This window comes from Diplodia corticola (assembly GCF_001883845.1).
Source record: "Diplodia corticola strain CBS 112549 chromosome Unknown scaffold31, whole genome shotgun sequence".
In the NCBI taxonomy this organism is placed as follows: Eukaryota; Fungi; Ascomycota; class Dothideomycetes; order Botryosphaeriales; family Botryosphaeriaceae; genus Diplodia; species Diplodia corticola.
This window is the reverse complement of record NW_017971510.1, coordinates 359,330-385,893: the sequence shown is the minus strand read 5'-3', so window position 1 is coordinate 385,893 and position 26,564 is coordinate 359,330. Positions and strand designations below refer to the sequence as shown.

Genomic DNA, 26,564 nt, shown 5'->3' with positions numbered 1-26,564 from the left:
TTCGTGCCAACTTCGGGTTCGGACAGCTCGGATTCAGAAACATCCAGCCAACCACAACCTAGTCGATCAACCCCCTTCTCGTGCCCCACTATCAACGAGGCGTTCCGTCACCGCCAAACACGCGTCCGGCATGAAGGAGCAGTGCGCTCATATATGGAGCCGTTCGAATAACGGGCAACAGCCCATCGAGGCCGATGCAGGCAATGCAGTGAGGGGGAACCGGGTTGCCGGTGTACCCGAAGGGGCTGCTGTCTCAAAACGTTTGCGGTCAGAAGGCAAGCCACTGCCATCACTCCACAACAAAAGGGGGAGGGGATACATGAAGATGGGCGCTGAACCCTGAGAGTATGCGTTCTCCGGTTCTCGGTGTGTGACTTCTCTTATTGTGCAGCGCCGTTGAGATAGCAGGTCAAGTCTCTACACTAAGACCCTCCTATTATATTCGTCGTTTGGCGCAAGAATGCGGATAGTTGCTCTATTCTCAGACTTCCGGTGGATCTCCCATTGTCCCTTTGTAGAGAAAGTCAGCGAGAAAAAAAACGTAAGACAAGGATCAATCACTGTTGGACAGTAGTTCCACGAAGCAGAACATAGATCACGGAAATGAATTTTATGACGTACAGGTCCAAACGTATGGATTTGTATCTAGAGCTATCCATCCGTAAGGCTTGCAAGGGATACTACTTTTGATTCTATCATGGGAGCTCTAAAACGTTTGAGTTGCTTTTCTCTAAATTCAGCCTCGGTGATACTACGATATGATACGACGAGGCTTTAGCATACAGTTTTGATATAGTACTGTGCGAATGCCATCCGATATGAGGAAGGCGTTACAATTGTCACTGGTCACGTTCGCCGAGGCATCTCGAGCAGGCTGGGTGAGGTGTCAGCTCGCTCCAGCAGAGCTCCTAAGATTGATGTATGCAGTGGGCAGCTTTGCCGCTGGAGGCATTGAGCAAATCGTATGTGACGGAAGTCTGACTGGTTATGAACGAGCCTCGTTCAAGAAAGGAATCCAAATTGCCGCCCTTATCCGCTTTCGCACATCCCTCTGGAAAGCGTTCGAGGGGTATACTTGTAAGAATATTACAATGGCCAAAAGTAAGCCGCTTAAGATATGATCCGTTAGATGACATGGCTTCGCAAGAAAGCTCTGCGTAGCAGCCGTTGTTCATCATGTTTCAGTGATTTCCCAATCATCCCGCATTATTTCTCCTTTCCCGCCAACGCCGCCCCAAGCCCGCTCTAATCAGTAAGTCCAAGAAAGATCCGGTCGTGCTTTAATCGGTGCCGACAAATTTGAACCAGTTCGGCCGGCAGTCTTCCTTGTTGAGCCAGGCTTCACCGTCGGTGAACTTGCCACCGGTGCAGCCCTTGCATTTGGGCGACGTGGGACAATTGAAGAAAGGGATGTGTTGGTAGCCAATGTCGCGGAACCTGAGAAAGTGATGTCAGAATGGTTTTACCTCAAAGTGATTAGGTACAACAAACCAGTGGATTTTGCTCTTGTCCTCAAACATGCCCAGTGCTATCGAATGTACCGGTGCATCGCCCCAACGCTCGTAGAAAAAGCCACCAGAGCGATCCAGGTGCTGGAAGTACTCCTCGTACGGGCGGCTACGCCAGAAGTCCATGTCGCCGACCTCAAAATTGCTCCAGAAATGGCAAGTGCTGTAACCGTTGGCGAGGAGATTGTGCTGCTCGCGACGCTTGCTGTCCGTGAGCCAGTCCATAGCATTGTTCGAGTGCAAGAACTCGGCGTGGTTGTCGGATGCCAAGAATTTGAGAGTCTCAGGCCAGAGGGTGGTCACGCTCTGGGGGCTGTCGTAAAGGTTGATGGTGAATCCATAGGTCTTGTTGTGGTCCTGCATCCAGGCGAATACGTCATAGTCAACATCGCAGAAGAAGTGTACGTTCGGCTCCACCCGCCAGTACCAGCGATAATCCTTCAGGGCGGGGTGCTTGTAGAACATGCCGCTGTTCCAGCGGCACATTTGATGGTAGGAGATCTTCTCGGCGTATTGGACCTTTTGTTCCTTCAAAAGCTCGGCGGATTCATCGAAGAGGTCCATGTTGATCCACGATGGCACGTCCCAGTGTTCTTTGGGGACGAGCTCTGCAATCCTTCATCAGCCTTCAGGGCCAAAATGCACAGCCAACCCCTGTTGTAAACATACCATAGCGGACCCGAGCCTTGGTGGCAGCGCTCGTCTTGCGCTTGAACTCATCGGAGAAGGGTTCGTCGTTGAAGAAGGTCCAGGGATAGTTGAACTTGTGGTTCCATGTGCGCTCCAAATCCCTCATGGACATCAGCATTTGGTCCAGTTCCTGATTGCGCACGAGAGCCATGATGGTGGCGTTGACGCGGTCGGAGTTCAGGTTATCGGCGGCATAGTTGTTGCCTTCGACTCGTCGCAGCGGCTCGGCGGGCTCTCCTGAAGCTACAATGCGGTCAGCAGCGATAGGCGGAGGCAAGTGTGGAGGCGAGCTTACGATCACTCTGGGGATCCTTAACCCAATCATCGATCTTGTGCGAGGGTCCTGACAGCGACGTGGGACCCTGGAATACCTGGAAAAGGACGAAGATGAAGAGGACGAGGGTGACGGCGGCCAGGGCGCGCATACCCCGTGGAAGCGCCATGATTGAGAGATGGCGATGTAGAGGGACGGGATTGCCAGCTCTCTCCTGCGGCGATGGCGTCGGCGGTGGTACGCGTGTGCCCTGCCGCGGTTCTGCCGGCGCTGTTGTTCCCGCGCCGACGCGCCTCCCCCGGCCGTGCGCCTGACGTACCCAACGACAACCCCATCGCAACCACCATGTAATCCCCCACAGCCATGGCGCACTCTGCCAGCCTGCACAGCGCCGCCACCGAGCTTATATACAAAATCGTGGGACCCTCCGCTTCGGTCCGTCGTGTCTGCACCCGCCCGTTCTGCCGCACAGCTGACTTGGTTGCAGGACAACCCGCGCAAATTCAGAAGAACCAGAGATGCCGTCTTGAGGGGCCTCCGGTCCCAGCAGTGGGCGCGCGTGAACCAGTTCGACGTGCAATCCAGCTACGAGGGCCTTATTGAGAAGTTCATAGTCCGGGACCGCGAGGACTTGGCCGAGGCCCTGGAAGATCGCGTCAGGGAGTTGCTCAGACTGCAGACCAAAACGACGCCGGATATCCTAGCCCTGTTCCTTAGCCTGTCGGACCGCCCCGTCGAGAACTCTAGCTTGGAGGACCTTGAGAGGATAAAGCCACCGAAGCCTGCACCTGAGCTCACATGGGCCGAGATCATTGCCGATGATCCGCTGGACGAGGAGGGCATTTGGGACGACATTGACTATGCCGCCGAATCTTCCGAAGATGAGCAATCCGAACCTGCGCCGCGACAGAGAAAACGCGCGGCAACCGAGGACACCACTCCGGCCTCATCCGTCGTTGACGAAGACGAATTCACTGCTGCTGCTGAGGCATGCATCATCTCCCCTGATCCCTCTGTCCTGCAGGGCATCGAAGAAGCTCAATTTTGGAGGCAATCACATAAGCGTGACTCAATGCTGCCCAAGCCAGAAACCCACATCACTGAGCTTCAAGCGGTGCGAGAGACATTGTTCATGCTACGTGGCGTGCCCGCGTCTCTGTTTACTCTGAACAAAGACCTGAGGAGAATGGAACTCTCGAAGAACTACGCTCTAAGCCATACAGCGATCCCTACCTGGCAACACCAGTTGCAAGAGCTCGCGGGTATTGGCACTACACTTCTGCAGTTGCGTTTCTGGGTGAAGTTTGAGCAAACGATTGCTCTCCTTCAAACCTTCAGGGCAGCCATAGTTGAAGAGCTTCGGTCCTTTGATACGTTCGTTGCGCAATTGCAAGACTGTTGCCTTGGTTCTGGTCGACCGGTGACAGTCAGCCTGATTGCGGTGACGACTAAGGTCCGGCAAAGAGCAAGTCCTCTTTTACGCATCAGGAGGCTTATCACGGAAGCTTCACAAAGTGCCCAACGGAGCCCTTTCCTTTTACTAGAAGGCCTGTATGATGAAATCAACATGGCCCAGATGGCTGGAGATGCCGACTTATTCTCTGTCCTCTCGCGAATTTTCTTCCGGTGCTTGCAAACTTACCTGAAGCCAATCCGGCGTTGGATGGAGGAGGGCGAACTTGGCATCAATGATCAAATCTTTTTCGTCGGTACAGTGGATAAATCCAGTGAAGCAGCATCGCTGTGGCACGATCAGTTCATTCTTCGACGTGACCAGTTGGGCAAACTGCACGCTCCCAGCTTTTTGCATCCGGCAGCGAAGAGAATCTTCAATTCTGGCAAGAGTGTCATCTTCTTGAAAGAACTCGGCCATCATCTTTCTGATTCGTCGGATGTAACAGAGCCACGACTGGACCTCGAGGCTGTATGTGGCGCAAGCACTTTCGACTCTTCATCAATCCCTCTGGCACCCTTCTCCGAACTATTTGGATTCGCCTTCGAGGACTGGATTCGCAGCAAGTATACATTCGCATCCTCCATCTTACGCGAGAGGCTATTCTCCGGCTATGGTCTTTGGGAGTCCTTAGATGCACTAGACTTCATCTACTTATCAAAGGACGGCTCGCTCATGCAGGCATTTGCCGACACCGTCTTCGAAAAGCTCGATCGCGGACGCCGCGGTTGGAACGACCGCTACGTAATGAGCGAGATTGCACGAAGCATATACGGAACAGTACCCAGCGTCCTGGCCGACAAGCTCGCGATCCGCACAGTGTCCGTCAAGGAGAAGAGCACCAGCCCCCGCAGCGTCAAAGCCCTCGCCGCCATCGCAGTCGACTACTTCCTCCCCTGGCACATCGTCAACGTCATCCAACGCCACTCCACCGCCACCTACCAGCGCGTCTTCGTGCTGCTCCTCCAGGTCTACCGCGCCCGCTACGTCCTCCGCACCTCCAGCCTCTGGCGCAGCACCGCCGCCCTCCACCGAACAACAACACCACAAAACCAGCGCGCCGCTGCCGCCGCCAAGCACAAGCACCTCCAATACCACCTCCGCCACCGCCTCCTCTGGCTCGCCGACACCCTGCACTCCTACCTCACCGAGACCGTCTTCGCCGCCTCCACGGCCAGCCTCCGCGCCGCCCTCGCCCGCGCCGCCGACATCGACGAAATGGCCGCCGTGCACGCCGCGCACGTCGCGGCGCTCGAGGATCGCTGCCTGCTGGCGCCGCGGCTGGCGCCCCTCCACGGCGCGCTCGTCGAGCTGCTGGACCTGTGCGTCGCGTTTGCGGATCTCGTCGCCGCGAGCGAGGAGGAGGAGGAGGAAGGGCAGGAGGGACGGATGATGACGGCGGCGGCGGCGGAGTGGGGGCGGTCGACGGTGGGGGGTTCGGCGGATGGCAGGAGGAGGGTTAGTGGGGTGGCGGGGAGGAAGAGGCCGGGTGTGCAGAAGGGGGGGAGGAGGGTCAGTGGGTTGCAGGTTGCGCTGGCGGAGGTGTCGGACGAGTCGTCGGAAGATGAGGCGGAAGGTGGTGGTGGTGGTGGTGCGGAGTTGGATGGCGAGGACGGGGGTGTGGGGAAGAAGGGGAGGAAGAGGTCTGCGGTGAGGGAGAGGGGGTCGATGCAGGAGAGGTTGGGCCGGATGAAAGAGGCGTTTGAGAAGCACTTTGCATTCGTCATTGCGGGCTTGAGGGGCGTGAGTAGGGCGGGCGGCGAGAGGTGTTGGGAGGTGCTAGCCGAAAGGCTGGAATGGGAAGCCGCGCAAGGAAAAGTTGGTGGCGGCAGAGGTTGAATAATGTACGCAGCCGTCGCTTAAGAGACGACGGTGTTATGAATATACCCGCGAATGGAAGCAACTGTCATATTGTGCCGCTTGAGTCGCACAGCTGAGACAATGCATGCTGACACGGTCTCGCGACAGCGTTCTCGAGAAGCATTGCTAACAGCCATGTTGATCTAATGTCTAGCGTACTGCGGCCTGTTCAAGCCAGGCAAAGTAGGGTTCGACGATTGTTACTCTTCAGCGTCCTTCTCTCCCGTCTGCTTCTATTGAGCAGCACCCTTCTCAGCCGCTTCTTTTTCAGCAGCCTCTTTCTCAGCCGCCTCCTTTTCAGCCGCAGGGCCACCCTTTGCCCATTTCCTTCTCGCCTTTTCTTCATCCTCTGGCGTCCACTCCCGCGGCAGCACCGCGAAACACAGGTAGCTCGTATGCGTCTTGATCTCGGGCTCAGTACGATGCACCAGCCTGCCCTCCTTGAAGACCTTCCGTCTCTTTTCTTCTTCCCTGATGCGCTGCAACCGCTGCTCCTTGCTCTCCTTGCCCCAACCCTTTCCAAGGTCCGAGTCCGGGCCCCCTTGCTCACTGCTCTCCGCCGCTGCCGCGGCGCTGCCGTGCATAGTCTCGTGGAAGTTCTTGATGCGGCCTTCGACTTCGCGGAGGCGGCCGAGCGCCTCTTCGACAGTGGCGGGCGTGGCGTTGACGCCGCGGAGGCCCTCCTCGTGCAGGCCGACGCGGTCGCGGCGCACCTCGATGCGGCGGTGCTGGACCTCGACCATCTCGATGTCTACCCAGCCCAGCCGCCTCATCTCGGACGTGGTGCGCTGGACCTGCTCGATGCAGGGGGAGAAGGTGCAGATGCGGACGGCCTTCTTGGGATTGAGCGGCGAGCGGAAACCTGCAGGGGCTTCGGACGTGGGTTCCGGGGTGTTTGAAGCGGTGTTGGCGGAGGTTGCGGAGGTAGGGTTGCGCGTGAGGTGCTTGAGGGCCATCCACGGTGCGGGTAGGTCCAGGAATACGGCGTCGGCTTGGGGGACGGTACCGTCTTCGGGAGCACTGAAGCCGTCGTTGTAGACGTCGGCATGCGTGACGGTGACCAGCTGGTCCATTCCGTGCTCCTTAAGCTCCTCTTTCAGTGTCACGGCACGCGGCTCGTGGTATTCGAAACTGTACACATGGCCGTACTTCTTGCGCTTCTTCTTGCCGCCCTCCGCGCCGTTTGCTTGCGCCGGCTCCTGCGCCGGCTCTTCCGCCTCGGCAAGAGGGTAGCCACTGAAGGTCGCGCGGACGGAGGCATGCGTGAATGAACCGCTTCCAGCTCCTGCTTCGATCAAGGTATCCCCTGGCCTGACTCGTAACCTTTGGAGAACGTAGCTGTAGTCGGGGGTGTAGACGACCTGTGTCCGGTGCGGCAACGAGATGGTCCAAGTCTCGGGCGTCGGAGGGATCAAATGGGTGAATCCGGTGGATGCGAAGCCGACATCCTTCCTACTCAAACGTTACAAAACTGTCCCGGCAGACAAGTGAAGGTGGACTCACGCAGTACTGTCGTCGTCATCGCCTTGGGCATTCTCCTCGCGCTTCCGCTTCTTGTTGCTCTTCCTTCCGCGACGTCCGGTGTCTACATTGGCGGCACGCACTTGCATGCCCCATGGCACGTTCACCAGGGTGCTGTGGGGAAAGGAGCCGAAACGGGTGTTGACGACGCAGCCTTCGGCATACAAGGATTCGGCGTCGGGAGAGGCATTGATGACGACAGGAGTGAGGTGCTCGCGACTGAGATGGACCAGGGCCAGTTGACCATCACGAGTCTTTGCGCCGGGGTCGAGGAAGGGCGAAGGGCGAAAGGACGGCATGGCGGGCGTCTGGTGGAATGTGGGAGTAGTGACGTTCGGCGGGCGAAAAAAGTCGCGGACGAGCTTGCCCCGCGGCCGATCGGCGCCAGGGTCTGGGCTTGCAGCTGTGCGTCCCAAAACGAAGACGTGCTGTCCTGACTCACTGCTGGGACACGAACAACAATGAGATAGATGCCACAGTTGCCACTCCGCCGCCCGCACCCACAAAGCCTCACTTTCGCGCTCCGGATCCGCTCGTTCTTGGTCCGCCGGCCCTTCACCCGCACCATGTCCGGCCGCACCCAACCTCCGTGGCAGGCGCCGCACGCCCGCTCTGATCTCCCGCCGCTCCACGTCTACAACTCCCTGACCCGCTCCAAGGTCCCCTTCGTGCCCATTGACGGCAACAAGGTCTCCTGGTACGCCTGCGGTCCCACCGTCTACGACGATGCCCACCTGGGCCATGCCCGCAACTATGTCTCGACCGACATCATTCGCCGCATCATGCGCGATTACTTCAAATACGACGTGCGCTTCGTCATGAACATTACCGACGTCGACGACAAGATCATTCTGCGCGGCAGACAACAGTATATACTCGCAAAATATGTCGACAGCCACCCAGAGCTGGACGACGAGACGCTGTCCGTAGCGAAGAAGGCTTTCGAGGCCTACCTGAAGAAGAACCTCTCTCTGCTTCCTGCCGACGCGCAGCCTGAGCAATACGCGGAAGAGGCAAAGAAGGCATATGGACACGTTTTGGCGGGTAAGGCGGTCGAGGGCGATGGTCCGCCCGGTGACAAGGAGGCCAAGGTCAAGATGCACCTGAAGACAGCATCCGCCGCTGCCGAGGCTTTGATTCTGGCGGATGCGAAGAAGACCAGCGTGACGGACTTCTACACCAAGGCCGAAGATGTCCTGCTGCCATACCTCGACTCCCTGTACGGCCACACAATAGACGCCAACGACCACAGCATTTTTACCAGGTTGACCCAGAAATTCGAGCGCCGCTTCATGGAAGACGTGCGCGCGTTGAACTGCCTGGATCCAGACGTGGTGACCCGCGTCACTGAATACGGCCCGCAAATCGTAGATTTTGTGGAGAAGGTCGTGAAGAATGGCTACGGCTACGTCACATCAGACGGTTCTGTGTACTTTGACATCCAGGCCTTTGAAAAGGATGGCAACTCCTACGCACGCCTAGAGCCGTGGAACAGAAATGACAAGGATCTCCTGGCTGACGGAGAAGGCGCCCTCACCAAGAAGAGCGCCGAGAAGCGCTCGGATGCTGACTTCGCTCTATGGAAGTCATCAAAGCCGGGTGAGCCGGCATGGCCAAGTCCTTGGGGCATGGGCAGGCCAGGTTGGCACATTGAGTGTTCTGCGATGGCGTCAGATGTCCTCGGCCAGAAGGTGGACATCCATTCTGGAGGTATCGACCTTGCTTTTCCTCACCACGACAATGAGTTGGCCCAAAGCGAAGCCTTCTGGGCGGAATGCAAGCACGACCACCAAAGCCACCAGTGGATCAACTACTTCCTTCATATGGGACACCTGTCCATCTCCGGGTCAAAGATGTCCAAGTCCCTCAAGAACTTCACTACCATCAGAGAAGCGCTGGGTCGCGGTGACTGGACTCCTCGTTCCCTGCGCATCGTTTTCCTATTGGGCGGCTGGAAGGAGCCCGTCGAAATCACCGAGGGTCTCGTCAAGGAGGGCTCCGCTTGGGAGGAAAAGGTCAACAACTTCTTTTTCAAGGTCAAGGACCTTGAGAGGCATCCTTCGCCCGAAAACGCGGCGTCGGCCGAGGCGGACTCTGCTCTTCAGACGGCCTTCAGTGCTGCGCAAACAGAACTCGACAAGACACTCTGCGATTCGTTCGATACCCCCGGCGCTATGCAAGTTGTTTCCCGTCTGATTACAGACTACAACTCGGCAGCTACAAAGGCCTCGCTATCAGACGCAACGGCCCTCACGATCGGCCGCTGGATCACCAAGGTCGTCACCATCTTCGGTCTCGACGGCATCGCCGGCCTCAGCGACGCCAACCGCATCGGCTGGGCCGGCATCGACATCCCGGCGCCCGCCCAGCCCTTCGTGTACCCCGTCTCCGCCCTCCGCGACGCCGTCCGCGACGCCGCCAAGTCCGGCACCATGGACGTCACCGCCATCAAAGACCTCGCCTCCAAGGATCCGGCCGCGGCGGAGCAGCCCGCCGACGCCGTCCCGTACGCCGAGGTCTACACGCAGTTCCAGGAGGACGTCAAGTCGCTGGCGGACAAGCAGGCGCCGGCCAAGGACTTCCTGTCGCTGTGCGACAGGCTCCGCGACGCGCACCTCTGGGACCTCGGCATCTACCTCGAGGACCGCGACGCGCAGCAGCTCCCCGCGCTGGTGCGCCCGCTGTCGGCGGACCTCATCGCCGCGCGCGAGCAAAAGGACGCGCAGGCCGCGGCCAAGCTGGCGGCCAAGGAGAAGCGCGAGCGCGAGGAGCTGGAGCGCAAGGCCGCCCTCGCCGAGAAGGCGAAGCTGAGCCACCTCGAGATGTTCCGCTCGGCCGAGTACAGCGCGTGGGATGACGAGGGGCTGCCGGTCAGGGACGCCAAGGGAGAGGAGCTGCCGAAGAGTCGGACGAAGAAGTTGAGGAAGGAGTGGGAGAGGCAGAAGAAGCTGCATGAGGAATGGTTAGCGGAGCAGAAGAAGTAATGGAGAGAGACGGTTTGATGGAGGTGGCTGGCGTGGGCTGTATAGGAAGGTGTTGCGGACGGAGAGCCTTGCTTTAAAAGGCGCTAGAAGAAGCGCGATGTTAGCAAAAGCTGTGTGGACCTGAATGTTGATTGCTTCTACTTACTGCGGTATGGATTTCTCCTCATTATGTGTGAAGTTTACGGTTTCGCTCGCTCGATGTTGCCTTGACAGATACAGTAGCCTACACCAATGTCGCATTCTAGTTACATGGGGTATGCCTGTATCTATGTTCGTAGTCACAGGGCTCGTACTTTTTGTATATGGACACTTGAGTATCTACCTCCAATGTAGAAGTGTTCACAAAGTTCACGTCTATGTCTGGACGTCCACCGTGAAAGAGATCAGATTTCATGTGGTCCATTGTACGGCTATATGGGCTCCAGAAGCGCTATGAAGTGATGTTACTCGGATATTTTGGACCCTCTATCCAAAGTCCATGTGTGCCCAGACGTCTAAATAGTAAACTTTGTCGACCTACGAGACCAAGGCCCCCTGTGGTGAACGACAATCAAAACAAGAAATTAAGCAATCTCCATGCAACACTTGTCAAACAAGCGTACGCATGCGATGAGGGAAAAAAGAAATAGAAAAAAGTTCCGAGGAGCACGATCGACCGCACCTCTCCTTCCTCACTCATCGCCAAGACCCTTAAAGAGGTCATATAGCTCATCATTGTCCCCATGATTGTTGGACTTGGAAACGCCATCCACATGCGGCGGTATCGTTCCTTCAGCCTCGACGTTGCCGTCGTCGCCGCCGCCGCCGCCGCCATTGTGGCTGTCCGGGTCGGCGGAAGTCTGGTTACCCAGCAGAGCAGAACCCGAAGCCCCGCTCGAAATTTCAGTCGCATCGTTTGTTCCCGAACCAAGGGACTCGCCGATACTAGGGGGGTCGATCGAAGTGCCTATGAAGGGAGGCTGGGCGTTCGAGGCGCCGGTCGCGGTGGGGCTGGGCTGAGTGCTGGGAGAGATGGCGGACTCGCCGACGGTTGTGTTGTCGGTGGCGTGAGTGGGACCGTGATTGGAAACCACAGGGGAGGCAGTGCTGGTGGCGTGAATGGGAGGGTAGTCGGGTAGTCCTGAGGGTGTGGTGTCGTCGGCAAATATGGGAGGATAATCGGACACTTGAGCAGTCGGAGTATTGCTGGCGGCGGCGGCGGTAGCAACGGAGGTGTCCTGGTTGGTGTTCTGAGGCACCTCGCCGTAGATGGGTGGATAATCAGACACTTGAGCAGTTGGAGTGTTGCTGGCGTCGGCGGTAGCAACGGAGGTGTCCTGGTTGGTGCTCTGAGGCGCCTCGCCATAGATGGGAGGATAATCCGCTACCTGCGGAGCCGACTGTATAGGAGCTGTGACGTTGGTCTGGCCGGCGTTTTCTGCAACATGGCTGAACTCCACGCGCTTGGAAGACTTCTCCTTGGCCTTCGCTGCGGCACTCTTCTTCCTGCCTTGCGTCTTCTTCTGAGCCGCCGACTTCAGCGACGCCTTCTTCGGCTTACTGCTCGCAGCAGCAACATTCTTCGTCGAAGCCGACTGCCTCGCAGCCCTCGCCCCCCTCTGCGCCGCAACCGCCCTCATCTCCTCATCGCTCAGAACCCTCGACCCAACAACCCTAACCTCATCATCACCACCACCACCATCATCCCCGCTCCCCCCATCCTCATCCTCGCCCGCCACCCTCCTCTCCTCCCTCTCCCTCTCCTCCTTCTCCCTACTCTCCCTCTGCCTCCTCAACTCCCCCACATCATCCACCACGAAATCCTCCCACTCCTTCGCACTCGGCCCCCTCACCTGCCTCAGCTGCAAGAACTCCCACCCCGGCCTGATCAACGGCATGACGAAAGCCCGCCCCTTCCTCCGATCCTCCTCCGACAGCCTCTCCACCCTCCCCAACGCCTCCCGCGCCTCCCAATCCAACATCTTCAGCTCCCACTCGCTGCCCCCCGGCACCTCCGGCCCCTCCTGCGGCACCCACTCCACCTTGCCCCCGGTCCGCGAACCCGCGACGCGGACGCGGACGCACCGCTCGCGCACGCACCGCTGCCACCGCGCGCACAGGCGTGCGGCGCTCACGCGCCTCGCGGCGTTGAGCTCGCGCAGGTGCGCCGCCAGCCACGCGCGCGTCGTCGGCGTCAGCTGGGCGACGTCGCTGGGCCGGTGCTGGTGGTGGTGGTCGGCTGATAGGTCGCGGTATTCGAAGTCGGCGAAGAGGCGGAGTAGGCTGGAGGCTGTGGTCATGGAGAGCTGTGCGACGGCGCGCTGGGGGAGGGGGTGGTGGAGGAGGACGAGGGAGGCGACGGATTTGGAGAGCGGGTGCGGCTCGATGAGCGGGGCGGGTGGGGGCATCAGGTTGGGGTTGAGGTTGATGTGGTCGGTGGGTTGGTGGTGGGGTTGGTTTTGGTGGTGTTGTTGTTGCTGTTGCTGCTGCTGTGCTGCTGCGGTGGTGGTGGTGGTGGTTGGGGCAGGAACGGCGCCGGTGGAAGGGGAACTGATGGCAGGGGAGTCGGTGACGGGGGCATCGGCGACGGGAGCAGCGGTGGTGAAGACGGTGGTGCTGGGCGAGACCGCGGCGGGAGCAGCTGGCGCGCTGGTCTCGTTGCTTGTGAAGTTGTGCTGTTGGCTTATCTGGGAGTTGATCTGGTTCGGTGACGCTGCCGCGAGCAGTTGAGGCTGAAGATACTGTTGTTGATTGGCAGCCGTGGGTGGGGGAATGGGTGAGGAAAACTGCTGTAGCTGCTGATGCCTCTGTTGCTGAGGTACAGTCAAGAGTTGCTGGTTGACGGTGCCAACCAAAGCGGAAGCCTGGTGCAGAGGTTGCGCCTGTTGCTGGCGCTGTTGCTGATACTGCTGTTGCTGGCGCTGTTGCTGGTACTGCTGGTACAGCTGCTTCTGGTATTGGTTCTGCTCATACTGCTGCTGGAACTGTTGTTGCTGGTACAAGTGCTGCTGATACTGTGCTTGGAGCGCTTGCTGTTGTTGACTCTCGGCTTGGCCTGCGATGCCAAAGCGGTCCTTGATGCCCGGGTTAGCGGCATAGCGAAATGTAGGAAAGCCCATTGCCGGAGTCTGCATGACGGGAGACGAGGCCGCGAGATAGCCTGTATGGTTACTCTGAGGGTGAGCGGTCGTCGACATTGGTACCGGGCTTCCTGACGCGGAAGGTTGGTGCGGGTTTGGAGTGCTTTGATTGGGGACGGTCGGGTCAGTGAAGCCGTAAGTAGGCGGGTACGAAGACGAAGCCATGGTGTATGGCTGAGCTGGAGCGGGTGAGTTGCGCGAGTTGCGCGAGTTGCGTGAGGTGCTGCGAGGCGCCGGTGATATCGACAGCGTGGGCGTGCCAGTAAAGCCCGAAGACCATTGCGTGGGATCCATAAGAAGCAGTGGTAGTGGCAGCTGTTGACTGATGTTGAATGTCTGCAGAAAGAGCGGGAGACATAGAAGTTTTGTGCAAAGCATCGTCTTATTGTGAGCTTCTTACAATTGTCTTGTTTCACTCGGTGCCATTGTGCACGTGAGGGTCAATAGAAACGGAGGCATACTTGAAACGTTATGGCCAACAATAGGAAAAACACAATAGGCACAAAACATGATGCCATGGCCGTCGTGGATTAGGCTATTCGACCCCAACTCACCATGCCATGCGTCTCAGTTGCTGGCATACCCAGACGTCTTATAGGCGCGGCAATTTGTGCCAACTGAGATGTGGAAGTCCTGGAGAGCGCAAGGGCAAAACTTGGAGATGATTTGCAATTTCTAGCTTAGAGAATAGTAGCTTCCACCCCGTTGTTCTCACACATCATATTAGCGTTATCCTTTGGCTCTGAATGTCGGCACGGTAAACGACGTCGACTAAGAAACTTACGGCCAGAGCTAAATCGAGACGAAAGAAAATTGTGCTCAAACGATTTCCAGATGCTTGACCTCTCCATAGCCATTGTAGGCGCATCCCCTCAGATTCCACTGGCACCGCTCTTCCTGCGCGTTCCCACCCTCGTCAGTAGCCCGGCTCAACATCATCTTACCTTTCCCTTCTTCCACCTTGAGCTTCGCTCGCCATAAGCGCCACGCCCATTTCAGATTTGCCCCGTCCTCCTCATACTGCTCATCTCCCAATAGCTCTGCATCCTGCCACGTTTTCCCCTCATCCGCGCTCACCTCTACCCTGACTACCGGCCCCGAGCTTCCCCCTGGCAGCGCATATCCCTTCACCTCGATCATGCCTTCCGTGTCCCGCCCCAATTTCGAGCCATTTGCCGGAACGCCAATGACTGAGTTGACGGGCATGTCCTGAAGGGCGGGAACGCGATCCCAAACGCCCTCGGCCTTGTCGGTGGAGTCGACTTCCGGGGGCAGAATTTTGTAGTCGCGCTGCTGGTAGTGGTTGGGAGACTCGTGGTTCTGGACGGTTATACGATCAAGCCATTTTACAGAGCGGGCGCCGGCGATACCAGGCGTGACTATGCGGACGGGGAAGCCGTGGTTGGGCGTGAGCGGGGCATCGTTCATCTGTATTTATCGGTAGTAGGAAGAGGAAGAGGAAGAGGAAGAGGAAGACGAGGGCAATATCTCGCATCTTACGCACCTCCAGCGCAAGCAGCACGTCGGCATCCTCGGCCATCGCCCTCGGTAGCGGAACGCTCGCGCCGTACCACTCGTCCTCTTGACACGGGTTCTGGTGACAGGCAAAGGCGACGTGCTGCGCTTCCGCTTCGGCAAAGCCCACGCCGGCGCTGAGCAAGACGTCACGCAGACGAGGGCCGCGCCACTTGCAGTTCATGACGGCGCCGTCGAACCAGTCAAGACCGCTGACCTCCTTCATCTCGGTGCGCATCGTGTGGCGTCGGTTGCCGGCGCACTGGAGGGCGCAGATGACGGTGTGCTGCGGAAGAAATTGCAAGTCCTGGAGGGAGAGTGAGAGGGGCGTGCAGACGGCACCATCAACAGTGACGCGGTGGGTTTTGGCGTCAATGTTGGGGATTGCACTGCGCAGCGGTGAGGGCAGTTTGTCAAGTTTGTAGATGAGGGAGCATACCCGTGATTGCGATCGTAGCCATCTTCGATGGTGATGAAGCTGTGTCAACGAGGTGGCGTCAGAAATGGGTCAATACGACAGAGTCGAGTGATTATTGGCAGTCACGCCCGCAACAAGTCGTCAAGCCTAATCAGTCTCATGACAAGATGCTCGTACCTCGCGTGGACACGGCCGGAGACAAACGCATTGGGTTGGCGACTGAGAGCGTAGCTTGCTTACCTGGAAATCAACTTCTCGAGCGGAGGCTCGCGATTGAGCGGCTTCTCGCCGCCGTGGTCGTAGTTCTACGTCGATGCGTGACGTCAGGGCTCACCGGAAGAGGCAATTTGAAGACCGGCAACGACATACCAGAACGGCCATGGTCGGGCTGCGATGGTGCGTGCCCCGCTGTGACAGGTGGAGATCTGGTTTGTCAAACGCTGTTTGTCGCCGCCATGTCGGAGCTGCAGACACGCGACGATTTGGGGGGCTCTTTTGCTTCCTTGCTCCCGCGTCATTGCCGCGTCATGTGCGAGAGGAACGCTGGAACGCTGGAACGCTGGACCGCTGGACCGCTGGAACGCTGGACCGCTGGAACGCTATCTATTTCGCGACGATTGGACGTTAATTCTACTCCGAGCACAGCTGGTTCCAAAATACGTGAGCGTCCGCATCTGCCTCACAGAGGTATTGCGCCAGACTTGGGTTGCCAGTTAGCCACGCTCTCGAAACGAGAAAGGAGCGAGATCAAACCCACAGGCTGCATCATAGCTACATCTGCGCAGCATCATGTATGTGGTGGGAGGCTGGAGTATAGGTATAGATAAGGCGTCGCGTCGTGTCGCGGACGAGGCAGCAACAGCAGCTTCCATGACCGGCTCCGAGACCGAGATCCGAGAGGCATTGCCGAGGCCGAGCTATTTAAGACCCACCCTTCGTCGCTCCCGCGCACACCGAAGCCCTGATTGTCTCCCTGCTCGCCCGTCCCCGCTGCACTAAACATGGACCACGCCGATGAGGCCGCTCAGCCGCCGAGGCCAAGACAGCAGCTGAGCTGCGTCCAATGCCGCCGCCGCAAGGTCAAGTGTGACCACGAGCGCCCCTGTAAGCGATGCCGCATCCGAGGATGGGACACCCAGTGCTCCTATCCGCTGCATGTCCCACCAGCCCCCGCCGCCCCCAGCCCGGGAAGGGCCAGTCGTGGCCGAGACTGCCGCACTGCCAGCCCTTCAATTGCACCCCGCCCTCCCGTACCCACTTCCGCTCTGCCGCTCGCATCCGCATACCACTCGCCCTCGGAGCCAGCCGACCTTGCAACCCCAGAATCGCTGTCCGCTAGCCATGATACCACCTACCGCTCCCTGCATCGTCCTCCCTCCCACCCTGCCGCTCCGCTAGCCACCCCTCTCCCAGCGTCCCCCTACACCCTCCCTCGACCACCCTCTACTTCTGAGCAGAATGCGAGTGCCTCTCTCCAACCCGCAGCCCCCACTGTGTCAGCCTCCAACCCAGCACTCGAACCAAGAGCCGGCGAAGATCATGCACTTTACTTGGCCAACGGAGAGACCGTCTACTTTGGCAGGAGCAGCGCACCCTGGCTCATTTCAAAGGTATTCCAACTACCGCCCTCAACTCTACCGTCGAGTGCTGATAAGTTCAGTTTGGTACCATCATGTCCTACATGCACTCCGATCGAGCCAGCTGGCAAAAGAGCGAGCGCGTCTCTGTCATCCGCATCAAACGCCTGACCAGCCAGCAGCTTTTACTGGCAAACGATCAGGATGAGTTACCTCCCGATGCTCTGTACTCGGAGGTCCCTACCCGGGAAATTGCAGACTTTTGTGTTTCCAATTACTTCCAGAGCATTGAGAGAATGTATCCTCTCTTCGACGGCCCCAAATTTCGCGCCGAGTATGAGAGCTTCTGGGAAGCCCCAACCCAGGCAAGCCTTGTCTTCGTTGTCATCCTGATTCTGGTCATCTGTGCCGGAAATGGTACTATACCTAACGACGAGAGGCCTATACCTCGCTCCAGGATCATCAGATGGTGGCGTTTGGGCTTGACATGGCAAGGAGCTGCCGCCGAGACCAATGAACGCATGATAAGCACCATACAAGGAAGCTTCCTTGTGGTTCTCCTCAGGCAGATATACTCGCTCAGCGAAACCGCCGAGTGGGTATCATCCGGCGCGCTTGTCAAGAATGCTTTGGCCATGGGCCTTCATCGAGACCCAAGCAAACTTTACGGCATCCCACCTGACGAGCACGAACTGCGCCGACGCCTATTCTACACTGTTCTAGAGTTGGATCTGCAATATTGCCTGAATGCCGGCATGAAGCCCACTCTACGAATCGGTGATTGGGATACTGCGTTGCCGACAGTCCCCAGGGAGACACGAAATTGCTGCTCCGACAGCGGTGCCATTTCCATCCAAGATCGCATGCTGAGCTCATTCTACACCCGCATGAAAATCGCATGCTCCGTCAATGCAATCATCCCTGAGGATGACTACGACAAAGTCCTCAGCCTCAGCAACCAACTCTCCAAGTCCTTCCACGGCCTCGAAAAGGAACCACGTAATTGCCAGACCGAAGCCCTCAGGTTCCTCCAAAACCGCTACCTCCTCACTCTCCACATCCCTTTTGCCATCGCCGGCGACCCCAAATACGCCTACTCCCAAAACGTCTCCCTCGCCTCAGCTCTCTCCATACTCGAGCAAATCACGCCCGCCCCGGCGACGCCCGAGCAGCGCCAGCAACACGGAGCCGCCAGCGCCGGCAACTCGCCCGACGGCAGCCGCCGCAACAGTCCCATCAGCAACGACAACAACAACAACAACAACAACCGCACGGACAACATCTGCACAACCGCCCTCCACGCCTCGGGCATGCTCTTCAAAAACGCCGGGCTCTACGCCGCCCTCTACCTCTGCCACGAGCTCATCCGCGACGAGCACGACGGCACCCTCCCGCCGGGCCCTTCCCACTTCCCCGGCAGCACCAGCACCACGCCCTGCCCGCCGCCGCCGCCGCCACCACCACCATCGGTGCCCTCACCCCCGTCTCCCTCGTCGTCCACATCGCTGTGCTACTACCCGCCCATCACGCCCAACCTCGTGCGCACGCTCCCGAGCGTCGAGGGCCGCGTCGTCGCCCTCATCGAGCGCTTCGTCAAGGTCGCCGAGGAGCGCCTGCGCACGACGCAGTTTGCGGGCAAGGCCTTCATCATCCCGCGCATGGTGCTGGCGTATCACCGCATCAGCGCCGACCCCGAGGTGCGCACGCTCGAGGAGAAGGAGCGGCGGCTGCTGGAGGCCGGGAAGGTCATTGCTGAGATTTGCTTTAGCATCTTTTGCAGCAATCCGGATGTTGCGAAGGTTTTGTGATTAGGGGAGAGAGGGAAAGGGAGGATGGGTTGTCTTGTAACAATGCAATGCGTCTGTGGGCTAGAGGGAAGGAGGGGCAAAAAACAAGTTTGTACTGTCAACATAGATGTCGTAGTTTCATGGTGTGTGAAAGGGGAAAAATGAGTTTGTACCACTGTCAATATAGAGGACACCCGATTCAAACGTGATTGCGCCCGACACCGTTGCCATCTATTTAACTTTTCTTTCCCACCCGCAACAAAAATATCAACCAGTGAAATCAGCGTGGCCTTTGCACGGAGATCGTGAATCATGACGTGGGAACAGGAGCTTCAAATTGCGCCCGTGCACGTCGCGGACGACCCAAAAAAAGATCGCTTTCCCCATCGGGCCGCCCTCCCTTTACCGGAATAGGAAAGGCCTTCCACCTCCGCGCTCTCCTATCCGCTGGGCAGAACATTTCGATCAACACAACTTCGAACGTAGAGGCTGGGGGTGGAGCATCCCGCCCCGCTCTCGTCAAGGCCTCATCCCGACTTGGCTCGCTGGACGGGGTGGGGGTGGTGGGGGGTCATGTGGATACGTACATGGATGGGGCATGGACTGGGGGTCATGCGCATCTCGGTTGAAGTATATGGTGATGCATCCCGTAGAAAATGAAGTAGAACGCAGACTAGGCGGCGCCAGTATGATAATCAAGTATGCTGTGCTGCAGTGGATTCTGGAAAATTGTGAGTATTGAGATTGAAATATATATATGAGTTTAAGACTATAAAATTGCATGCAGACATCGAATCCAACCAACGATGGATATCGTCAAGCATTATTCATCAAGAGTCAATCTTGTTTACTCGGGCTCGGTGGCAGCGGGAGCAGCGCCCTTGCGATAGTACTCTGGATACAAGTGATTGAGGCCTAGCAGCCACCTGCCGACGACCTTGCCGGTGAACCACACGAAGCCAATGCTCACAAAGCGAGGCACGAAGGGCAGCACCAAGATGGTGTCCGCCTCCCACAAAAACAGCATGAGCTGGAAGAAGTCCGGCGACCTCTGGGCCCTCGCGCAGTCGTCGAGGTAGCCGTAGAAATGGCGGAAGAAGATCTCATCGCCCTCGGCCTTTTTCGGATCCATGGACAAGTCGAAGACCAGCTCCTCGCCGGCCCCCGCCTCGCTCTTCGGATCGGCGGCGTTCTCGAAGCGGTGGATGGCGCCGTTGGGGATGGTGACGCTCTGGCCGGGGTGGATGACGGATTTGCCCGAGGGGATGGCGTCGCAGATGGCGAGCAGGCGGCCCTTGACGACGTCGAAGGTCTCGGTCTGGTAGCGGTGCCAGTGTGGCGGCGGTAAGGCGAGACCGGGCCCCGCCGGCAGCGACAGCCGCATCACTCGCCGCGCTGCAGACGGCGAGTAGAAGTGCATCGTGACCGGCCCTGCGCCCGCGGCCGGGCTGTCCAGCACGACCGGGTTGTGCGAGGCTGTGTTTGTGCGGGGCGCGTGGCTCGTTAGGAAAGAAAGCATCGTCACGTCGTTGGGGGATAAGGGTGGTGTGGATAGTGGTGGCGGCGGGGCAAGTGGCGCCCGCAGAAGAGGCGCTATGGGCCGGAGCTGCTTAGTTGCTGACGGACAAGGCTTGTTTGGGCAGATGGTCATGAAGAATCCATGAGGTGCGGGGGCGGTTCAATATCGACGTCGGGTATGGACGCAGCGTGCATTGGCGCTCAGCTGGTATCCTTGACCACATTGACATCATTACATGTCGAGAAGTGGCGAAGTGGGCTCCTGCTGTTCGGCACACAGAAAAAAAGCTTCCAGCAGGAGCGTTGATGGAAGGAGCCCGCTTGCTGTTGCTCGGGCCGGACCTTCTCGCGGGCGCCACCAACACGGCCCCTGCAGCTGCCTGATGCCCCTTCATCCACCACACCCTCGCCATGCGTCCTAACAGCCGCCCGAGTCGCTGCTGAGTCCCGCGTTATCCGTTGCTTGGAGCACGCGCGTCTTGCTCACCGCTGTCAGTGAGCGCCACAAAGGGCGACTGAGCCAACCGAGCGTTGGCGTTGCACACAACGACCGAGACACAGGCCTTACCTTCCATTCCTGGTCGGCCGTGGCCCCCCAGATGCCACGCGACATGCAAGCCAGCGCCCGGATTTGCACCCAAGACAGACGCTGATCACACTTCTCTGATTGCCCAAGTCGGCAGCCCGCCTGGGTCCAGTCGCCCTGCCAGACCCCGGGTGACCGCTAGCCAGGGCGCGCAACTTGGGCCCCCAAATTATCCTCAGCACCTCCTCGCCCGCCATGCCAAACTCAGTGCTTGGACATTCTTGATCCCGTCCCACCAAACCTGCCGTCTTGCCGCCCGCGCATTTGTCGCTCCTTTCCGTTGAATCCACAGAAACACGCTTCCAATGCTTACTGCATCCGGCAAACACATCGTCGCACCCGATTCTGCGAATCATGTCGTACTCTTGCCGAATCAGGCCTCCACCCGTCAATCTGACCCTGTCCCTGTCCCTGTCCCTGTATCTGCACACGATGCACCTACACAGGCCTAGTTACCGGCAAAGCCGCTCGAGTAAGGCCCTCGGATGATCTGCCGACCCACTGACACGGAGATGATCAGGGCGCGTTGGCGAGAAGGATGACTTTGAGCTTATAAACCCTTTCGCTCGCCATCTTCCCGCAACCCAACCCTGCAGATCCTTCGCCAGTCTTCTTTCGTTCCTTTCTATTTTCCTCGCTCTTTCCATATGCAGTCTTTCTCTCTGCTGTCCGTGGCTCTGGTCTTTGGCCTGTCCGCTGCCGCCCCTTACCCTCTTTACAATGAAACGAGCGGGCCTTCGGCCTCTGTAAATAGCTCCGCCTTCAATTCCACTAGACCGCCGTATCTAGCAGCCTGCAGTCCTCTCACCGTCGATAATCCCACCACGTATTGGCTGGAGGACATCACTCACAACGGCTTGTCGTCCTATCTCAGTGCTGGTTTGGGCGACTACAGTACGTTCCGGAATGTAGTCAAGGACTTCGGTGCCGACAAATCAGGCAAAACCGATGCTTCGGTTGCGATTCAGAATGCCATCAACGGTGAGTTGTATCTTTGTTTGCGCCACCTGAACCACGCGCTAAATCTGTCAGCTGGTCCGACCAATGGCCCTCCGCGTTCTCAGAAGGACAACGGCTACGGCTCTACCGGCCAGCCTGCCGTGGTATACCTCCCCGCTGGTACCTATCTTCTGAACACCCCCCTCCAGTTTTTCATAGGCACTATGTTCGTCGGTGATCCTATCGATCCCCCTGTCCTCAAGGTTGCTTCGAATTTCAGCGACAGCCATGCCATCTACGCCAAGGATCCCCGTTATGGCGGCACCATCAACTTCTACGTCGGCCTCAAGAATGTCGTACTCGACTCAACTGCCGTTTCTGCCAATCAATCCATTACGTTGCTGGACTGGACGGTCAGTCAGGCCACCCAGATCACCAATGTCGTCTTCAACATGCCCAACAACACGGTTAGCCACATCGGCATGAGGATTGGCGAATGGCCCGGAGGCGATGGATACAACAGTAACCTTCTCATCAATGACCTTACTTTCAACGGAGGCTACATCGGCATCTGGGCCAGCGGTCAGCAATGGCTCTTTAAGGGTATCAAGTTCAACGGTTGCCGCATTGGTGCCCAGCTCGGCGGTCACGATATTGTCCTCACAGGTAGCACATTTGAATACTGTGGCATGGGCGTCAATGCCAGCGACATCGGCGGGTCTTTCGTTGTTATCGACACCTCCACCACCAACATCGGCACTTTCATCCACTCTGTTGACACTTACAAACCCAACGGCATCGTTCTAGAGAACATCCAACATGACGGCACTACAGTTGAGCTGAATGGCCAGGTTCTTCTTTCTGGGAACGTCGAGGACACTTGGTTCCGTGGAAACGCTTATCCCACTCCTGGAAGCGGCGCTCACTCCTGGATCCCCGATGGCCAGGCCGGCAAGACTCCGCGCACCTCTGCCCTTCTTGATGGCACCAACTATGTTGCAATCGCTCCTCCAACGTACAAAGAATACTCTGTCGACAAGTTTATTAACATCAAGGCCGTCGACGGTCTACCCGTCTACGGTGACGGAGAAACTGACGACACAGAGAACATCAATGCCATCCTTGCACAGTACGCGGGTTGCTCCATCATCTATTGGCCCGCTGGAACCTACATCGTTACCGATACCATCACCATTCCCGTTGGCACTCGCATCTTCGGCGACGCCTTCGGCACCGCCATCTCGGCGAATGGCAGCAACTTCTGGAATCCGGATGAGCCCCGAGCCATGGTCAAGGTCGGCAACAGCGGCGACGTCGGTGTGGCGCAGATCAGCGACATGCTCTTCACCGTTGCCGACGTGCTCCAGGGCTGCAAGCTCGTCGAGATCAACATGGCGGGCGATGCACCGGGCGACGTCGGGCTGTGGAACACGCACTTCCGCATCGGCGGCGCTAACGGCTCCAAGGTGCAGACCAACTGCCTCGCGTCGCCCGAGCAGTGCAAGGCCGCCTGGGGCTTGCTCCACCTGACCAACACATCGTCGGCCTACATCGAGAACATGTGGGGCTGGACGGCGGACCATGACCTCGATGGGCCGTACGGCGAGCAGACCATTGCCGTCGGCCGCGGCGCCCTTGTCGAGGCCACGCAGGGCACCTGGCTCGTTGGCACCGGCATGGAGCACAACACGCTCTACCAGTACAACTTCTGGAACGCGCGCAACGTCTACGCTGCCATGCAGCAGAGCGAGACCCCTTACTGGCAGGGACCCAACGGCTCGGCTGCCGCGCCCTACCCGTGGCAGGACAACCTGATCGAGAGCGACCCGGACTTCGCGGGCTGCGACGGCGATCCGTACTGCGGCGTGGCGTGGCTGGAGCGCATGAACCAAGGGACGAGCGACCTGTTCCTGTACGGCGGCGCGCTGTGGGCCTTCTTCAACGGCGGCGTTGGCAAGGCTTGCACAGAGCACGGCGACAACTGCCAGCAGAGCGCCATTGAGATCAGCGAGGCTAAGCGCACGTATCTTTACGGTACAAACGTCAAGGCTATAGAACGTATCATCGTCAGTGACGGTGGCGCCGGGGTGGCGACCAGTGCGGACAGCAGCGGTGGTTGGGGCGGCGTCGTTGCTGCGTATTTGTTCAACACTTAAAGAGAGGAAGAGCGCGTCGAGAGAGCGATAAAAGGAGTGAAGATTCAGTTATGATGGGTCATACTGTTTTCTTCTCTTCGTCTCTCTCTTTTGCTTTACTTGGAGGACGTCGGTCGTCCTTGCTCGAAATCTGATGGGCAGGTAATGATAACAAACTGCTGCCATAATACGAGGAGCTTCCTTTTTTTCTTCTCAGTAACCTTTTCAACGAACTACCTTTTACCTACAAACAATTGTCACTAGAACAGTGGTACCGTGAACTCATCATATTGATCTTTTTATTCTAAAAATTTAGATAAAGGCTGATAGTCCAGTCCATTCCCAGATGCCGCACCACGTCGGTGTTCCAGTCCTGCTCCGCCTCGAGCTTTTTGTACTCCGCAGCCCCATCGACCCGCCTTCAATCCCACAGGACCCCCCCTAGCTTCCCCTTTCTTCCTCCGTAATCGGAAACACCAAGTCTTCCTCGCCGCCATCGTCCCCGAAATGCATCGTCAACTTATCGACCACCAGATCCAAGGTGCCCGAGATCTGATCCAGATAGCCACCACCATCGCCCACGTATCCACGGTACGGCAGCCCCGACCTCCTCCCGTGCTCACTCCATCGACCGAAAGCATCACCGTCTCCCATCGCGGCGGCGTTTCCCTGCCGCCACGGTGGCTCCACGCGCTCGACGCTGGGCACCGCCCTCGTCCTCCTTCCATCCCTCGGCCGCTGAGCCCGAATCCAGGGCATGCCGTTTTCCCGAGCAGCCCAAGGCAAAGACCCGCTTGTCGTCGTCTTCGTCGTCGTCGTCGTCGGAGAACCGTTCGCCTTGCCAATGCCCGACGGAGTAGGCGTCCCCGGTAGAAGCTTCGACGTCTCGTCGTCGTCGTCATCGTCGTCGTCGCCGTTGTTGTTCTTGTTGTCGCTGCTGTCCTGCTTCCACCTCCACTCCCGCCGCAAGTCCTTCGCCAGCCTCGTCGCCCTTATCGGCGGCACGATCGCATTACCCCGGCCGCCTGCGAGTGCTCGCCATAAAGGCTCGTTGTTGCTGCTGCTGCTGTCGCCGCCACCGCCGCTGACGTTTTCTTCTGGCCGGGAAGAAAAGACGCGACCATTGCGGACGAACGCTATCGGCGGGCCCTGTTTCGAATCGGTGGTCGGGAACGACGACGGCCACGGCGGCAGCGGCGCAGGTGATAACGGCGCAGATGACAGCGGCGCATATGACAACGGCGCGGATGACAACGGCGCCGCAGATGGCAACCACGGCGGCGGACGGTCTGCCTCTTTTTCCTCTTGTTTTTCTTCTTCCTCCTCCTCCTCCTTATCATCCTCATCGTCATCGTCGTCGTCATCGTCATCGTCATCCTCCGATGGCGGCGGCGGCGGCGGCGGCGGCGGCTCCATTGGCGACTGCATTGGCGACTCCAGCGGTGACTCCAGCAACGACTCCAGCGGCGAAGCCAGCGGCGACTCCAGCGGCGGCTCGACGTCGATCCCCCGGCGGAACGTGAGGTGGTACGCGAGCAGCACGGCGACGGCGGCGACGGCGAAGGTGAGCAGCGCGCTGGGGAGGATCCACGGCGGTGCTGCTGTTGTCGGTGCGGGGGGAGGGACGAGAGGAGGGACGGGGGGTGTCGTCATGGCGGTTGCGGTTGCGGTTGCGGTTGCGGTCGTGGATTGGGGTCGTGGATTGGGGTCTTACGGCGAGGGGTGGGTCGGTGTCAAGGTGTGTGTGTGGGGGGGTGGTCGGGATGAGGAGTGTTCTGTCTTTGCGTTCGTTGCTTTTGTGTGGTCGGTTGGCAGATGCGCGGGTGGGTGGCGGGGGGTGATGTTGTTGTTGTTGTGTTTGCTAGCTGCCGGGGACAGCGAGAGTTTTGTATTTGCGCTGAGTAGTGGCTGCGGGACACTGCCGGGCGCGAAGGTTCCGTTGAGCGGGCGGGCGAAAGTTATCGAAAAGCGTGGACTGGTTAGTAGCAAGCTGTTGCGCGGCGATTAGTTGGTAACTGACTGGTTGACTTATAGGAGCCTCAAGGATTAGATATGAACCACCCTTCTCCATTTCTTTTGGGATGACGGTTCATTCGCCCGCAACACGTCAAAGTATAAGCCTCTCTTGATATCCAAACCAACCAATACGTGTCACACAGTTCAGTAATTCCAGAATTGGTGGCATCGGAAATATCAAAGAATGTTTGCCTTAACATGAGGGATAAGCCTACGCACTCTGCCCCAAGAAAATCATGCATGTTTCTCCCCAGCTATTTCATAATGCACCTGTAACAAACAAATATTTCAGAGTTTTGGGTGGCGACAAATGTCGCAAAGTGTGCTACACTTTGAATAAAGTGACCTTATGTCTGACTTTGTCTCCCAGGGCTGTTTCACATGTAACAGGATATTAGCATATACTCACCGGATTCTTATTCCACTGGGCGTTCGAGCTCCTTGCAACGAGGAGTCATTTCCTCGCACATGTTGATACGGATTTGATGCATTAAACTCATTATGACTTCTCTATCACTTGGGCGCCTTTTCATCGTAATCGAACGTGTCTCCATCACCTCAAAACAAGGGAACAACAACAAAATCCCAAGTATGAATGAAAACCTGGGATTCAAACAAAAATAATAACAGACGCGGGGTATCCCATGCGCTGTCCAAGAAATGC

General features: G+C 58.1%; 10 protein-coding genes across 10 annotated transcripts; 4 read left to right on the top strand and 6 right to left on the bottom strand.

Moving 5' to 3' along the window:
• Nucleotides 1–1,280: 1,280 nt before the first annotated feature.
• On the bottom strand, nucleotides 1,281–2,641 carry BKCO1_31000115 (glycosyltransferase family 15 protein; the record flags this gene model as incomplete). The annotated part of the gene is made up of 4 exons (XM_020274283.1): nucleotides 1,281–1,437; nucleotides 1,492–2,116; nucleotides 2,178–2,441; nucleotides 2,494–2,641. The coding sequence occupies 4 exons, from the start codon at nucleotides 2,639–2,641 to the stop codon at nucleotides 1,281–1,283; spliced, it is 1,194 nt and encodes a 397-aa protein (XP_020129639.1).
• A 194-nt stretch (nucleotides 2,642–2,835) lies between these two features.
• On the top strand, nucleotides 2,836–5,764 carry BKCO1_31000114 (gamma-tubulin complex component; the record flags this gene model as incomplete). The annotated part of the gene is made up of 2 exons (XM_020274282.1): nucleotides 2,836–2,907; nucleotides 2,960–5,764. The coding sequence occupies 2 exons, from the start codon at nucleotides 2,836–2,838 to the stop codon at nucleotides 5,762–5,764; spliced, it is 2,877 nt and encodes a 958-aa protein (XP_020129638.1).
• Nucleotides 5,765–6,018: 254 nt separating this feature from the next.
• Nucleotides 6,019–7,605, bottom strand: BKCO1_31000113 (trna methyltransferase complex gcd14 subunit; the record flags this gene model as incomplete). Its single annotated transcript, XM_020274281.1, has 2 exons — nucleotides 6,019–7,237; nucleotides 7,289–7,605. 2 exons carry the CDS (start codon nucleotides 7,603–7,605, stop codon nucleotides 6,019–6,021), a joined length of 1,536 nt encoding a protein of 511 aa, XP_020129641.1.
• A 267-nt stretch (nucleotides 7,606–7,872) lies between these two features.
• BKCO1_31000112 (cysteinyl-trna synthetase) lies at nucleotides 7,873–10,290 on the top strand (the record flags this gene model as incomplete). Its single annotated transcript, XM_020274280.1, has 1 exon — nucleotides 7,873–10,290. The coding sequence occupies one exon, from the start codon at nucleotides 7,873–7,875 to the stop codon at nucleotides 10,288–10,290; it is 2,418 nt and encodes an 805-aa protein (XP_020129640.1).
• Nucleotides 10,291–10,961: 671 nt separating this feature from the next.
• Nucleotides 10,962–13,703, bottom strand: BKCO1_31000111 (glucosyl transferase; the record flags this gene model as incomplete). The annotated part of the gene is made up of 1 exon (XM_020274279.1): nucleotides 10,962–13,703. One exon carries the CDS (start codon nucleotides 13,701–13,703, stop codon nucleotides 10,962–10,964), a length of 2,742 nt encoding a protein of 913 aa, XP_020129643.1.
• Nucleotides 13,704–14,228: 525 nt separating this feature from the next.
• Nucleotides 14,229–15,723, bottom strand: BKCO1_31000110 (sulfite oxidase; the record flags this gene model as incomplete). Its single annotated transcript, XM_020274278.1, has 5 exons — nucleotides 14,229–14,837; nucleotides 14,914–15,313; nucleotides 15,364–15,402; nucleotides 15,583–15,647; nucleotides 15,712–15,723. 5 exons carry the CDS (start codon nucleotides 15,721–15,723, stop codon nucleotides 14,229–14,231), a joined length of 1,125 nt encoding a protein of 374 aa, XP_020129642.1.
• Nucleotides 15,724–16,343: 620 nt separating this feature from the next.
• On the top strand, nucleotides 16,344–18,727 carry BKCO1_31000109 (c6 zinc finger domain-containing protein; the record flags this gene model as incomplete). The annotated part of the gene is made up of 2 exons (XM_020274276.1): nucleotides 16,344–16,952; nucleotides 17,003–18,727. The coding sequence occupies 2 exons, from the start codon at nucleotides 16,344–16,346 to the stop codon at nucleotides 18,725–18,727; spliced, it is 2,334 nt and encodes a 777-aa protein (XP_020129579.1).
• Nucleotides 18,728–19,553: 826 nt separating this feature from the next.
• On the bottom strand, nucleotides 19,554–20,126 carry BKCO1_31000108 (ankyrin repeat domain-containing protein 29 protein; the record flags this gene model as incomplete). Its single annotated transcript, XM_020274275.1, has 1 exon — nucleotides 19,554–20,126. The coding sequence occupies one exon, from the start codon at nucleotides 20,124–20,126 to the stop codon at nucleotides 19,554–19,556; it is 573 nt and encodes a 190-aa protein (XP_020129580.1).
• A 1,331-nt stretch (nucleotides 20,127–21,457) lies between these two features.
• BKCO1_31000107 (exo-beta-protein) lies at nucleotides 21,458–23,905 on the top strand (the record flags this gene model as incomplete). The annotated part of the gene is made up of 2 exons (XM_020274274.1): nucleotides 21,458–21,791; nucleotides 21,843–23,905. The coding sequence occupies 2 exons, from the start codon at nucleotides 21,458–21,460 to the stop codon at nucleotides 23,903–23,905; spliced, it is 2,397 nt and encodes a 798-aa protein (XP_020129583.1).
• Nucleotides 23,906–24,325: 420 nt separating this feature from the next.
• On the bottom strand, nucleotides 24,326–25,537 carry BKCO1_31000106 (uncharacterized protein; the record flags this gene model as incomplete). The annotated part of the gene is made up of 1 exon (XM_020274273.1): nucleotides 24,326–25,537. One exon carries the CDS (start codon nucleotides 25,535–25,537, stop codon nucleotides 24,326–24,328), a length of 1,212 nt encoding a protein of 403 aa, XP_020129584.1.
• Between the last annotated feature and the right edge of the window lie 1,027 nt (nucleotides 25,538–26,564).